The sequence below is a fragment of the Salvelinus alpinus genome, chromosome 2 (genome assembly GCF_045679555.1).
Source record: "Salvelinus alpinus chromosome 2, SLU_Salpinus.1, whole genome shotgun sequence".
NCBI lineage: Eukaryota > Metazoa > Chordata > Actinopteri > Salmoniformes > Salmonidae > Salvelinus > Salvelinus alpinus.
Genome location: NC_092087.1, coordinates 65,831,417 through 65,846,395, shown reverse-complemented (window position 1 = coordinate 65,846,395; position 14,979 = coordinate 65,831,417). Strand labels below are relative to the sequence as shown.

At 40.9% G+C, this 14,979-nt stretch overlaps 1 protein-coding gene across 4 annotated transcripts in view; it reads right to left on the bottom strand.

Moving 5' to 3' along the window:
* The window catches only part of LOC139544051 (signal-induced proliferation-associated 1-like protein 2), a 99,960-nt gene that overhangs the window by 49,159 nt on the left and 35,822 nt on the right, over window positions 1-14,979 (bottom strand). For all 4 annotated transcript variants that reach the window (XM_071350748.1, XM_071350757.1, XM_071350774.1 and 1 more), the window contains exons 3-5: window positions 11,361-11,488; window positions 5,599-5,787; window positions 528-702 (exon numbers count right to left, since the gene is read on the bottom strand). In XM_071350748.1, coding sequence (XP_071206849.1) covers window positions 528-702; window positions 5,599-5,787; window positions 11,361-11,488 — 492 coding nt within the window. The remainder of the gene's footprint in view (window positions 1-527; window positions 703-5,598; window positions 5,788-11,360; window positions 11,489-14,979) is intronic.

The window sequence follows — 14,979 nt, the reverse complement described above, 5'->3', positions numbered from 1 at the left end:
GTGCCATGGGAACTTTAGCGACCACAGAGAGTCAGGACACCCGTTTAACGTCCCATCCGAAACACGGCACCCTACACAGAGCAATGTCCCCAGTCACTGCCCTGTGGCATTGGGATATTTTTTTTTAGACCAGAGGACAGGGTGCCTCCTACTGGCCCCCAACACCATTTATGCGTATAATAAAAAAATTGTATTAAGTATGCAGAGTTAAAAAAAAAAATCCTGGCCATCTAACGCCTCGAGCATTTGTCAGTGTACAGAGAGACATGGACTTAAAAAAAAAAAAAAAAAATGTTGTTGCAATCTACCACATTTTTTCAAACTTCCAAGTTTGCTCCTATCAAAAGATAAATCATTCAAAACGGAATTCTTCTTCTTTTCAGTTGGTCTGTACAAGAGGGTGTACAGTACGTGTCCAGCTGGGCCCTCATCCTCTAATTTATTGAACATTTATCAAGCATATGATAAATCAAATGATAATAACATATATAAAAAACAAATGTGTGTGTTGAGTCATGAACTCTTACTTTTGTTGTCCAGCTGGGCCCGGTACTTGGTGAAGCCCTTCAGCCTGACCCTCTGGCCCAGCAGCTCCATGAACTCCTCTAGGGCGGGGCTGGCGCTCTCATTGTTGTACATCTCCTCTTCGGTGCTCTGGCCCGCCTGGCAGTACATGATGCCCACCTTGTGCTGGAAGCTCAACTGGAATGACAAAGAACAATAAGGGTGGGGTTATGACATGCCAATGTCTGCCCAATATCTGTTTATGCTACGCTAATGTGTGGAAGAACCTTGTAATTTAGGGGTGGGTTATAACCTGGGGTTATGACCTGCCTATGTCTACCTAATGTCTGTTTATTATACGATAATAAATATATATATATTTTTTTAAAATCTCAATTCAAATCTTATAAAAAGGTAACTGGCGTAACGCTTATGAAACATTTCTCCAAATGCTTGGGCGCATGACCAAATTATAGCAGGTGTTATTTTTCATAAGACACTGAGCAACACTAAGATGGGACATTCAGTATTCAACGATGCATTCTTCCTTATCTACACTCTTGATTGAAATGCTCTGTAGCGTCAGAGACGGTTGCCGGCGCCGGTGTATGGTGTCAAATTAGACTGAAACGCTCCTGTAAGCACTCAGGGAGGGAAGGATATATCAAGCGTGGTACCAGCCCAGTGCATTTTATCTCCTGCTATCAATACCTATTACCTGACACCAGGTGCTGAGATAGCACACTTGGCGCTAGCCATCTGAACAATCAGAGGAGTTGACACACACAAAAGAGGAAATAATTACAGTGTGAGTGGCCCTAAGACCACACCTAACAGTTGGTCCTGAATAATTTATTAATCTTAGAAATGCTGTAAAACCTTTTTTTTTGTGTGTGGGGGAGGCTCGGGTGCACGAGACCAGGATCAGCAGAACCTTTACGAAACTCAAAGAAGGTCCTCATAAGACAGTGGAGGTGCTCACTGCTCACAGCTAAGCAACATGACAAGACGAGCGGTCAAAAGAAAAATGCATTAAATCGAGAAGTCTCAATTTGCGTGGCTGGTCTCTTCCCAGCTCTCACATTGTCGTGGCAACACTGCAAAAATTCAGTGGGAGGTGAGGCCATATTGTTTTGGATAAGGGGAACGGAAGCTGTGCCGCCTTAGTAAATGATTCAAACTTGAGGGGGATAGGGGAAGTACTGCTGGTAAAGCGAAGTTAGATTGCCATTGATGGTCGTCTTTACTACGTATCTCCACGGTTGCTTAACGAGTAGCTAACAATAATAGCATTCCAGTCCTACTTACAGTAGATATAACCGGTGAAAGATCATTATGATATTATCACATCAATGAAATGTAACATAATTAAACTTAATCAAATTGAGGAATAAGAGAGTTGACCCCTAGACATTCCTTGAGGTCAAGATTCCCCCTCACCTCTCGCCAGCTTTGCTCCAATAGATTTACAAACCTGCCACGCTCCCCAAATGAAAGAAGCTTGTATGAAACTTGATCTCATCAATACTCTGATATTGCACCCTGATGCCATTTCTCCCCCTGCTGTTACATGCTTTAGGGATTGATCTGTCTTGATGCACGTCTCTGGTTACCCAGAAATCCAGTTACATGGCAATACCGCTTATTGTTTTTCCCCTGTCCAGAGATGAGTGAATATTCCACCATATTGATACTAGATACCGGAGCCATGGTAGCATAGAAATATAATTACTAGAATGGGAGAAAACCCCTCAGACGGTGGCAATTGGATTTCTTTGCATGGTAGTCATAATTGGGAAAATAAATGTCATTAAAGTCTAGCCTCTGAGAGTGGTGAGTTGCGTATTTGTACAATTTCCTGGTTTCCCGCTGTGCCAGACATAGCCCGAAAGGCAGGATGCTGAATCCGTAAGTGCTTGATTGATGATAAGGGCTCAAAAACAGGCAAACTACATATCTGGGTTTTTGCTTAACACAGTAAAGCAATCAAAATCTGCAGTGTAATCCCTTGTTGTAAGCGGAAATACCTACTTGTGACAACAGTGATGTATAAGATATGTGATTGTATTAGGATCATATTGTGCACTCAATTGTAATACAAATACCCTAGTCATTTACGGGGCACATTAAAAGCCTCAATGCAGTCAAAATCCTGTGTTTTATATATGTTTCCACACTATGGAGGCTGGAATAACACTGTGAAAATGATAATGCCCTTTTAGTGTAAGAGCTATGTGAAAAGACTGCCAGAAATGTCTGAAGGTTTTGGTGGGATGGAGATTTGGCCTTCCTGGTTATATAACCAGGCGGTAAATTAGTTAATAGACCAACAAGAAAGAGAATCCCAAACCTCTGTGACAATAACATCTAGTTTTTAGTTTACCCCTCCCCACTCAGACAGTTCAAGCAAAATTATTGTATGAAAAATTGCTCTTTGCTAAGAAACAATTTGTTTCTTTTAGACTTGTGGTCACCAACCGATCCGTCAATCTCCAAGGCATTCCTAGTGAACCACCAAACATTTCTGTATATTTTTATTTTTATTTGTTTGGTGCTGTTGGCAGTGTGCACTTGATTCAGCAGTCCTAGCACCGGAAAGGCAAACAGTGCCTATTTTGAATCATTTCATGTGTCTGAATGTAGAACTCCGCCCAACCGGTTGGCCCAGAGAACAAATTAAGCGCACCTATAGGCTTACCACTGGCCAATCAGATAGCTCAGATCACTGTGTCAAGAACTGCAACTCTGAAAACTCCTGGATTTTTCACGCTCAATAGTTTCCCGGGGGTGTATAATAATAAAAAAATATATAACATTTAGATGATTCTTTTATCCAAAACACGCACGCCTCGTTTTCTGGGGGGTATTGTTGGTCGGGTGAATTGAACCCATTATCCTGTCATTGCAAGCGCCATGCTCTACCATAAGCAATGTTACGATGCAGAGCAGGTTAGAACCTTTTGTATTGACCTGTGGCTTTATTATGAAACTCCATCAGTACTTCTTTAACTTTAGCGAGCTTAACTGCAACCATTAAGTCAATTGAACTGCCCTGAGATCAGCAGAAAGGTGACTCCAAGAAGAGAGTTTGTTAGGATCAAAGGAAATGTAGAATTAGCAAAGCCCAGGTAAAAAGTTAGATGAAAACCCTGGGGTAGAAATGTTATTTTTCAGCAGGTTAATTACACTATTTTCAATGCCAAAAAACACACCAGAATGACACCAGAAAGGTTTGAATATTGCTGCCCACCAATGATTCCCAACCAAATTGACTATTTTGACGAAAACAATGGATAAATGTTGCCCTAAGAGTTGTGCAAAGGTGGAAGAACATTTTTCAAAATGATTCACAGCTGGAATGGCTGCCAAAGGTGCTTTCATCAAGTATATATACAGTTGAAGTTGGAAGTTTACATACACCTTAGCCAAATACATTTCATCTCAGTTTTTCATATTTCCTGACATTTAATCCTAATACAAATTCCCTGTCTTAGGTCATATAGGATCACCAATTTATTTGAAGAATGTGAAATGTCAGAATTATAGTAGAGAGAATGATTTCAGCTTTTATTTCTTTCATCACATTCCCAGTGGGTCAGAAGTTTACATACAGTCAATTAGTATTTGGTAGCATTGCCTTGAAATTGTTTAACTTGGGTCAAATGTTTCGGGTAGCCTTCCACAAGCTTCCCACAATAAGTTGGGTGAATTTTGGCCCATTCCTCCTGACAGCTGGTGTAACTGCGTCAGGTTTGTAGGCCTTCTTGCTAGCACACGCTTTTTCAGTTCTGCCCACAAATCTTTGGGATTGAGGTCAGGGCTTTGTGATGGCCACTCCAATACCTTGACTTTGTTGTCCTTAAGCCATTTTGCCACAACTTTGGAAGTATGCGTGTGGTCATTGTTCATTTGGAAGACCCATTTGTGACCAAGCTTTAACTTCCTGACTGATGTCTTGAGATGTTACTTCAATATATCCACATAATCTTCCTTCGTGATGATGCCATCTACTTTGGGAAGTGCACCAGTCCCTCCTGCAGCAAAGCACCCCCACAACATGATGCTGCCACCCCCGTGCTTCATGGTTGGGATAGTGTTCTTCGGCTTGCAAGCCTCCCCTTTTCCTCCAAACATAACGATGGTCATTATGGCCAAACAGTTCTATTTTTGTTTCATCAGACCAGAGGACATTTCTCCAAAATGTACAATCTTTGTCCCCATGTGCAGTAGCAAACCGTAGTCTGGCTTTTTTATGGCGGTTTCGGAGCAGTGGCTTCTTCCTTGCTGAGCGCCCTTTCAGGTTATGTCGATATAGGACTCGATTTACTGTGGAAATAGATACTTTGTACCGGTTTCCTCCAGCATCTTCACAAGGTCCTTTGCTGTTGTTCTTGGATTGATTAGCACTTTTTGCACCAAAGTACATTCATCTCTAGGAGACAGAACGCATCTCCTTCCTGAGCGGTATGATGGCTGCGTGGTCCCATGGTGTTTATACTTACGTACTATTGTTTGTACAGATGAACGTGGTACCTTCAGGCATTTGGAAATTGCTCCCAAGGATGAACCAGACTTGTGGAGGTCTACAATTTTTGAGTTTGAAGGTAGGCCTTGAAAAACATCCACAGGTACACCTCCAATTGACTCAAATGATGTCAATTAGCCTATCAGAAGCTTCTAAAGCCATGACATCATTTTCTGAAATTTCCAAGCTGTTTAAAGGCACAGTCAACTTAGTGTATGTAAACTTCTGACCCACTGGAATTGTGATACAGTGAATTATAAGTGAAATAATCTGTCTGTAAACAATTGTTAGAAAAATGACTTGTGTCATGCACAAAGTAGATGTCCTAACCGACTTGCCAAAACTATAGTTTGTTAACAAGAAATGTGTGGAGTGGTTGAAAAATGAGTTTTAATGATTCCAACCTAAGTGTATGTAAACTTCCGACTTCAACTGTACACACACACACACAGAGAAAATGTGGAGTAGGTTTATACATTTTTTAGAAAAACATTTAAAATCAGAAAAATGTTAAGACTGTGCAAGGGGTGTGGAAACTTTTACTAGCGACTGTCTCTATGATCACTCACCCCCTGTTGGTCCAGCTTGAGGAGCTGCTCAGGGACCTTGGGTGAGCTGGTGGCCAGCCTGAGACACTGGATGTTCAGCTCTGGGACCACATACTCCAGCACCTCCTTCAGCGGTAGGCCCCTGGCCATGCCATGCTTGGCGGTGGAGGGCACGGCGTCTTCCAGGATTGCCCCTCGGAGAGTGGTGAGCTGGGGAGAACAGAGAGAGAGGCTGGAGGTTAGCTGGGGGTCTAGCCTTGACGGTTGAGTTGGATTTTGAGTAACAATTTACAAACAACTTTCATGAATAAAGTTGCAAATTATAAATACGTTAGAAATAACTATTTCATTATTTGCAAAAGTTTAACCCCCTAGAGTGTCCATCAACATCCGTCAGTTTAAGCTGTGTTTTTTTGGTTGCATGGGCTGCATCTCAATCCACCACATCGCCTATGTCACCCTTCCACATATGTGGTGAATAGTGGCAGAGCTACAGCACTGTTTGTCAGACCAGGAGACTAGAGGTCGACCGATTAATCGGAATGGCCAATTAATTAGGGCCGATTTCAAGTTTTCATAACAATCGGTATTTTTGGACACCGATTGGACGATTTTTCCCCTCACCTTTATTTAACTAGGCAAGTCAGTTAAGAACACATTCTTATTTTCAATGACGGTGGGTTAACCTTTTGTCAATAGGGGGTGCTGTTAGCACTTTATTTTTTTTGACATTGCCAAATTAAACTGCCTAGTAGTAAATTCTTGCTCGTACAATATGCATATTATTATTATTATTGGATAGAAAACACTCTCTAGTTTCTATAGCCGTTTGAATTATGTCTCTGAGTGAAACAGAACTCATTCTACAGCACTTTTCCTGATATGGAGTGAGATTTCAGAAATTTTGGCCTCTGGTCCCAGGTCAGTTTTAAAGTCCCTGTAAATCCTATGAGGATACAAACACTGCCCATGCCTTCCTCTAGATGTCAGTAAGAGGTGACAATTTGAATGGAGTCGATTGCGCAATCAGGGCCCGTATAAAACGCGAAAGACCGGATGTACCGTTCTTTTCCTGCTGCGCATGACGCGAGATGGACGTCGCACTGGCTCTCTTTCCAAGCGTTGGTTTAGCCACTTATATATCGCCGGTCATGTTTTTACTCGTTATAGGTGTTAAAGACATCATAAGGTAGTTAATTTAAACCGTTTTATAGCAATTTATATCCGTTTAGTGCGATTTTGAGGCATTGCTTTGTGATGCACTTTGAAGCGCCGGGCACGTTTCGGGGTCCCGGTCGAACGTTAGTGGGCATTTCGAAGGACAAGAGGACATCTTTCGACCAAAAGAAGATTAGACCCAAGAAAGGATACATTGCCCAAGATACTGATGGAAGAACAGCTCACAGTAAGAACTATTTATGATGATAAATCGCTGTTCTGTTGAAATTTTTTAAACGCATATATCGCCATTTTGTTATGTGTAGCTTCGCTTGGCGGACCCGGTATTGCACAGTAAGGATAATTTTAGAAATGTAAGTCAGCGATTGCATTAAGAACTAATTTGTCTTTCGATTCCTGTCAACCCTGTATTTTTTAGTCAAGTTTATGATTAGCTATCGATTAGACTAGATCACTCTCAAATATAGCGCCCGACATTTTCAGGCCAGTTTTGCTACTATTGTCATTGTATAACCACGTTTTTTTGTGGCTAAATATGCACATTTTCGAACAAACTCTATATGTATGTTGTAATATGATGTTACAGGACTGTCATCGGAAGAATTCTGAGAAGGTTAGTGAAAAAATTTATATATTTTGGTGATCATAACGTTATCGCTCCCGTTGCCATGAATTCATGCTGGGGTAACGTTTGCACATGTGGTATGCTAATATAACGATTTATTGTGTTTTCGCTGTAAAACGCTTAGAAAATCTGAAATATTGTCTGAATTCACAACATCTGTGTCTTTCCATTGCTATGCTTTGTCTATTTTTATGAAATGTTTTATGATGAGTAAATTGGTAATACACGTTGCTCTCTGTATTTATTCTAGTCGAGTTGTGATGGTGGGTGCAATTGTAAACTATGATTTCTACCTGAAATATGCACATTTTTCTAACAAAAACTATCCTATACAATAAATATGTTATCAGACTGTCATCTGATGAGGTTTTTTCTTGGTTAGTGGCTATCAATATCTTTATTTGGCCGAATTGGTGATAGCTACTGGTGGAGAGAAAAAATGGTGGACAAAGAAAAATGGTGTCTTTTGCTAACGTGGTTAGCTAATAGATTTACATATTGTGTCTTCCCTGTAAAACATTTTAAAAATCAGAAATGATTGCTGGATTCACAAGAAGTGGATCTTTCATCTGGTATCTTGGACTTGTGATTGAATGATATTTAGATGCTACTATTTACTTGTGACGCTATGCTAGCTATGCTATTCAGCTTTTTTACTGGTGGGGGGTGGGGGGTGCTCCCGGATCCGGGTTTCTGACTCGGTAGAAGTTAACTGCCTTGTTCAGGGGCGGAACGACAGATTTTGACCTTGTCAGCTCGGGGATTCATTTTTGCAACCTTCCGGTTACTAGTCCAACGCTCTAACCACCTGCCTTACATTGCACTCCACGAGGAGCCTGCGTGACAGACTGACTACCTGTTATGCGAGGGCAGCAAGAAGCCAAGGTAAGTTGCTATCTAGCATTAAACATATCTTATAAAAAACAATCAATCTTAACATAATCACTAGTTAACAACACATGGTTGATGATATTACTAGTTTATCTAGCGTGTCCTGCGTTGCATATAATCGATGCGGTGCCTGTTAATTTCTCATCGAATCACAGCCTACTTCGCCAAACGGGTGATGATTTAACAAGCGCATTTGCGAAAAAAGCACTGTCGTTGCTCCAATGTACCTAACCATAAACATCAATGCCTTTCTTTAAAATCAATACACAAGTATATATTTTTAAACCTGCATATTTAGCTAATTTTGCCTGCTAACATGAATTTCTTATAACTAGGGAAATTGTGTCACTTCTATTGCGTTCCGTGCAAGCAGTCAGCGTATATGCAGCAGTTTGGGCCGCCAGGCTCATTGCGAACTGTGTGAAGTGCATTTATTCCTAACAAAGACCGTAATTAATTTGCCAGAATTGTACATAATTATGACATAACATTGAAGGTCATAACATTGAAGGTTGTACAATGTAACAGCAATATTTAGACTTAGGGATGCCATCCGTTAGATAAAATACGGAACGGTTCCGTATTTCACTGAAAGAATAAACATTTTGTTTTCGAAATTATAGTTTCCGGATTCGACCATATTAATGACCAAAGGCTCGTATTTCTGTGTGTTATTATGTTATAATTAAGTCTATGATTTGATAGAGCATTCTGACTGAGCGATGGTAGGCAGCAGCAGGCTCGTAAGTATTCATTCAAACAGCACTTTCGTGCGTTTGCCAGCAGCTCTTCGCAATGCTTCAAGCATTGCACGGTTTATGACTTCAAGCCCATCAACTCCCGAGATTAGGCTGGTGTAACCGATGTGAAATGGCTAGCTAGTTAGCGGGGTGCGTGCTAATAGTGTTTCAAACGTCACTAGCTCTGAGACTTGGAGTAGTTGTTCCCCTTGCTCTGCAATCTGCAATCAATCTGTCGTTCTGCCCCTTTTGTTGAGCGATGGGTAACGATGCTTCGAGGGTGGCTGTTGTCGATGTGTTCCTGGTTCGAGCACAGGTAGGGGCGAGGAGAGGGATGGAAGCTATACTGTTACACTGGCAATACTAAAGTGCCTATAAGAACATCCAATAGTCAAAGGTATATGAAATACAAATGGTATAGAGAGAAATAGTCCTATAATTCCTATAGTCACTACAACCTAAAACTTCTTACCTGGGAATATTAAAGACTCATGTTAAAAGGAACCACCAGCTTTCATATGTTCTCATGTTCTGAGCAAGGAACTTAAACGTTAGCTTTTTTACATGGCACATATTGCACTTTTACTTTCTTCTCCAACACTTTGTTTTTGCATTATTTAAACCAAATTGAACATGTTTCATTACTTATTTGAGGCTAAATTTATTTTATTGCTGTATTATATTAAGTTAAAATAAGTGTTCATTCAGTATTGTTGTAATTGTCATTATTACAAATACATTTTAAAAATCGTCCGATTAAATCGGTATCAGCTTTTTTTGGTCCTCCAATAATTGGTATCGGCGTTGAAAAATCATAAAAAAAATCGGTCGACCTCTACAGGAGACATCCCGAAATCCCGACATCTCCGTCTGTAGCATCCTAACAGTTTGTCACGGGATTCGTCTAAAGTCGGTAACGCTGATGTACCAACGTTTGTCTGTAGTGTCCAAACCATTTGGGCTACAAACTAATATGACCCCACTGTAGAAAGGGGACTATCACAAACAGGATGGTGTTCTCCATTTTGCTCTACACTATTCACAAGTGTCACGGGACTCGTCTAACGGTAACCCAAACAAATGAATGAATGTAAGTATGGAGGTAGTTGTGACAAATTAGTAAAAAAACTACAATATTTCCTGAGTTTTCTTATATCTCCTAGATAAAGGACATACACTTCAAAACCTTATTCCTTATGATACATTTTTTGTGTATTTTTTGCTATTTCTGAATGTGTAATTCAATGCATTTCTATGGGCTACAGTAGTAAAAGGATGATCCATGGTATGACATTCTTAAAACAATTCCATATGTCAGCTTAGAATCCCCCAATGGCTTAGACTTAAGAATTAAGCACTTCTAGGCATTACAATCATTACAATTCACAAGCTTTTAGTTACAACATTGAAAGTCATTCATAAAGTGTAAGCATTTATAAAGGCTCATTCGTGAAAGTTGTTATTAACAGTTGAAATTTTCTGCACCCACGTTTCAAGAGCAACATGATCCAAAAATTTTTGTAACACATTAAGTGAGTGGGAATCATTGAAGTGTTTGGCTGTCTTAAGTAATGTAGCTATGATGTTGTTATTAAAGAAGAATTCTGTTTTTTTTATGGAAAATGCTTACAAATTATGAATAGAAAATAAACTACACCAGGAAGAAAATGTAAGAGACAAATTACTGTAATATATAAGAACCATGGGTGAAATATGGAGTAGTAAACTAGGGTACTAGTGAAGAGAGTACCTCCCCAAAGAGCTTCAATTTCCCGCTGCACGCAGTTAAACGTCTCTCTCCCGGTTCTCTAGGTTAAGTTGCATCGGGAATTAGCTTTTAGTAAAACTAAATAGATTAGCTTTTAGCATTAGCGTGTCATAAGAAGTGCAACCACAAACTCCCCATTTACAATATCTCATAGGAGAACTAACATATCGTGGGATCAAACTTTCCCCATTAACTTGCCGGATTAAAAGTTGTTTAATGTCCCATTGGTATCATAATACAAAATGTCTGCTTATCTAGTCCACTGTGCATCATCTCAGAAAAGTTGTACCTTTCGGTTAAGTTACGATTATCTACAGAGTTGAATTAAAAATAAAAAATAAAAATGGTGGGGGGGGGGGTTCTACGGAAGTACTTGGTTTAGTTTGAATTCAATCTTGAGGTATTTTCTGTTTCACACAGATTATTCATTATGTATGAAGGTATGACAACATTCTACCACTTCAGAATTAATTTTGCCTGCTGGTTAGCAATGTGAGAGTCCACAGTAAGAACCTGTGTACAGCATACATCTTAGGACACTCTCAGCCTTTTGCGACATCTCCCCTTTTCAATTATTTACCTCGCTGGTCCGGAAGGTGACCCGGTAGTTGTACTGTGCTCCCTCCTTTCCCTCATCCAGCTTTTCCCGGCGGATACTGACCGCTACGGGGCCCAAGTTCTCATCCGTGCCAAAGTAGTTCTGGTGATCTGAGGGTAAATGGTAAACGACGGTACAACACAAATGTTAGCTGCGGTTTGGATTATGAAAACATAAGAAATCTTTATTTTCCATTAAATTCACATAAAATACAAATTTGGCTTTGGCACTCTGGCTTACAGGTCAAAGGTAAAAACAGACCTGCAACAAACACAGTTCAACTTAACATGATTTGCCTGATTGGACATTCCTTTGCATTCCTTAAAACTCCATGAATAGGGCCTACACATCATAGATTATAACACTAGCAAAGCCAGAAAAGTAGATAAAATTCATCAAATACATGCTAACCCATAAAGATATTCCTAAACTTAGTGTATCAATAACTCAATGAGTAGACAGATACATTTCATGTAGTAATGCTCCCTTTACTGATTAATTGACATGTAGGGTTGCAAAAGACATGTAACTACAGGCTCATTTCAATAAAACCTGCACGGACTGAAACCTGCACTGCAGAAAAAAACAGTCTTTGTAGTTCCATTAACTCCAGTATGGGTTTCATTAAATTCATCCCTAGGATGAAGTGTTTTTCCTCCCTCCCTAGACCAGGGGTGTCAAATGAATTTTTCCCTGGGGGCCACATTCGGACTTCAACGTGGTCCAGCGGGCCGCACCATTTCCTCGGTGTCAAAATTTACTCCTGACTGTCTAGCTGTAAATGATGTGATTACTAGTGAGCTGGACACAGTCAAGAAACTGTATAAATGTAGGTCAATTAACATTTTTACACAGTTGCGATTTGGTTTTAGTCATGTTAAAGTACATACAGTGGGGAGAACAAGTATTTGATACACTGCCGATTTTGCAGGTTTTCCTACTTACAAAGCATGTAGAGGTCTGTAATTTTTATCATAGGTACACTTCAACTGTGAGAGACGGAATTTAAAACAAAAATCCAGAAAATCACATTGTATGATTTTTAAGTAATTAATTCGCATTTTATTGCATGACATAAGTATTTGATCACCTACCAACCAGTAAGAATTCCGGCTCTCACAGACCTGTTAGTTTTTCTTTAAGAAGCCCTCCTGTTCTCCACTCATTACCTGTATTAACTGCACCTGTTTGAACTCGTTACCTGTATAAAAGACACCTGTCCACACACTCAATCAAACAGACTCCAACCTCTCCACAATGGCCAAGACCAGAGAGCTGTGTAAGGACATCAGGGATAAAATTGTAGACCTGCACAAGGCTGGGATGGGCTACAGGACAATAGGTAAGCAGCTTGGTGAGAAGGCAACAACTGTTGGCGCAATTATTCGAAAATGGAAGAAGTTCAAGATGACGGTCAATCACCCTCGGTCTGGGGCTCCATGCAAGATCTCACCTCGTGGGGCATCAATGATCATGAGGAAGGTGACGGATCAGCCCAGAACTACACGGCAGGACCTGGTCAATGACCAGAAGAGAGCTGGGACCACAGTCTCAAAGAAAACCATTAGTAACACACTACGCCGTCATGGATTAAAATCCTGCAGCGCACGCAAGGTCCACCTGCTCAAGCCAGCGCATGTCCAGGCCCGTCTGAAGTTTGCCAATGACCATCTGGATGATCCAGAGGAGGAATTGGAGAAGGTCATGTGGTCTGATGAGACAAAAATAGAGCTTTTTGGTCTAAACTCCACTCGCCGTGTTTGGAGGAAGAAGAAGGATTAGTACAACCCCAAGAACACCATCCTAACCGTGAAGCTTGGAGGTGGAAACATCATTCTTTGGGGATGCTTTTCTGCAAAGGGGACAGGACGACTGCACCGTATTGAGGGGAGGATGGATGGGGCCATGCATCGTGAGATCTTGGCCAACAACCTCCTTCCCTCAGTAAGAGCATTGAAGATAGGTCGTGGCTGGGTCTTCCAGCATGACAACGACCCGAAACACACAGCCAGGGCAACTAAGGAGTGGCTCCGTAAGAAGCATCTCAAGGTCCTGGAGTGGCCTAGCCAGTCTCCAGACCTGAACCCAATAGAAAATCTTTGGAGGGAGCTGAAAGTCCGTATTGCCCAGCGACAGCCCCGAAACCTGAAGGATCTGGAGAAGGTCTGTATGGAGGAGTGGGCCAAAATCCCTGCTGCAGTGTGTGCAAACCTGGTCAAGAACTACAGGAAACGTATGATCTCTGTAATTGCAAACAAAGGTTTCTGTACCAAATATTAAGTTCTGCTTTTCTGATGTATCAAATACTTATGTCATGCAATAAAATGCAAATTAATTACTTAAAAATCATACAATGTGATTTTCTGGATTTTTGTTTTAGATTCCGTCTCTCACAGTTGAAGTGTACCTGTGATAAAAATTACAGACCTCTACATGCTTTGTAAGTAGGAAAACCTGCAAAATCGGCAGTGTATCAAATACTTGTTCTCCCCACTGTATATATATATATATATATATACACTGCTCAAAAAAATAAAGGGAACACTTAAACAACACAATGTAACTCCAAGTCAATCACACTTCTGTGAAATCAAACTGTCCACTTAGGAAGCAACACTGATTGACAATAAATTTCACATGCTGTTGTGCAAATGGAATAGACAAAAGGTGGAAATTATAGGCAATTAGCAAGACACCCCCAATAAAGGAATGGTTCTGCAGGTGGTGACCACAGACCACTTCTCAGTTCCTATGCTTCCTGGCTGATGTTTTGGTCACTTTTGAATGCTGGCAGTGCTTTCACTCTAGTGGTAGCATGAGACGGAGTCTACAACCCACACAAGTGGCTCAGGTAGTGCAGCTCATCCAGGATGGCACATCAATGCGAACTGTGGCAAGAAGGTTTGCTGTGTCTGTCAGCGTAGTGTCCAGAGCATGGAGGCGCTACCAGGAGACAGGCCAGTACATCAGGAGACGTGGAGGAGGCCGTAGGAGGGCAACAACCCAGCAGCAGGACTGCTACCTCAGCCTTTGTGCAAGGAGGAGCACTGCCAGAGCCCTGCAAAATGACCACAAATGTGCATGTGTCTGCTCAAACGGTCAGAAACAGACTCCATGAGGGTGGTATGAGGGCCCGACGTCCACAGGTGGGGGTTGTTCTTACAGCCCAACACCATGCACTTCACAGAAGTGTGATTGACTTGAAGTAACATTGTGTTGTTTAAGTGTTCCCTTTATTTTTTTGAGCAGTGTATATATATAATACGGTATGACTTTACCCACATAAAAACTGTGGATGGAAATGAGGAGTATAATGACAACAAGATGTCTGTATCATGTACGGTTCATAGATCCTAATGTCTTACAGGAGAGGAGGCATGTAAAGATCTAAAAAGGGCCTGAAATGGACACTTTCATCATGATTTATGATCTTTTCATGATTGTGATACAAATGTCAAATGCAAACATTCTTCCTCCCAACAAAGTTTCTATGTGAGGATTGCCAGAACAATCTGAGATACCAAAAATATGTTCCACCTAGGCAGGCGTGGAATCGCCCATCTTCAAGTTTAGTTCAAGTCTGTAAAATAGCTGAAAAAAA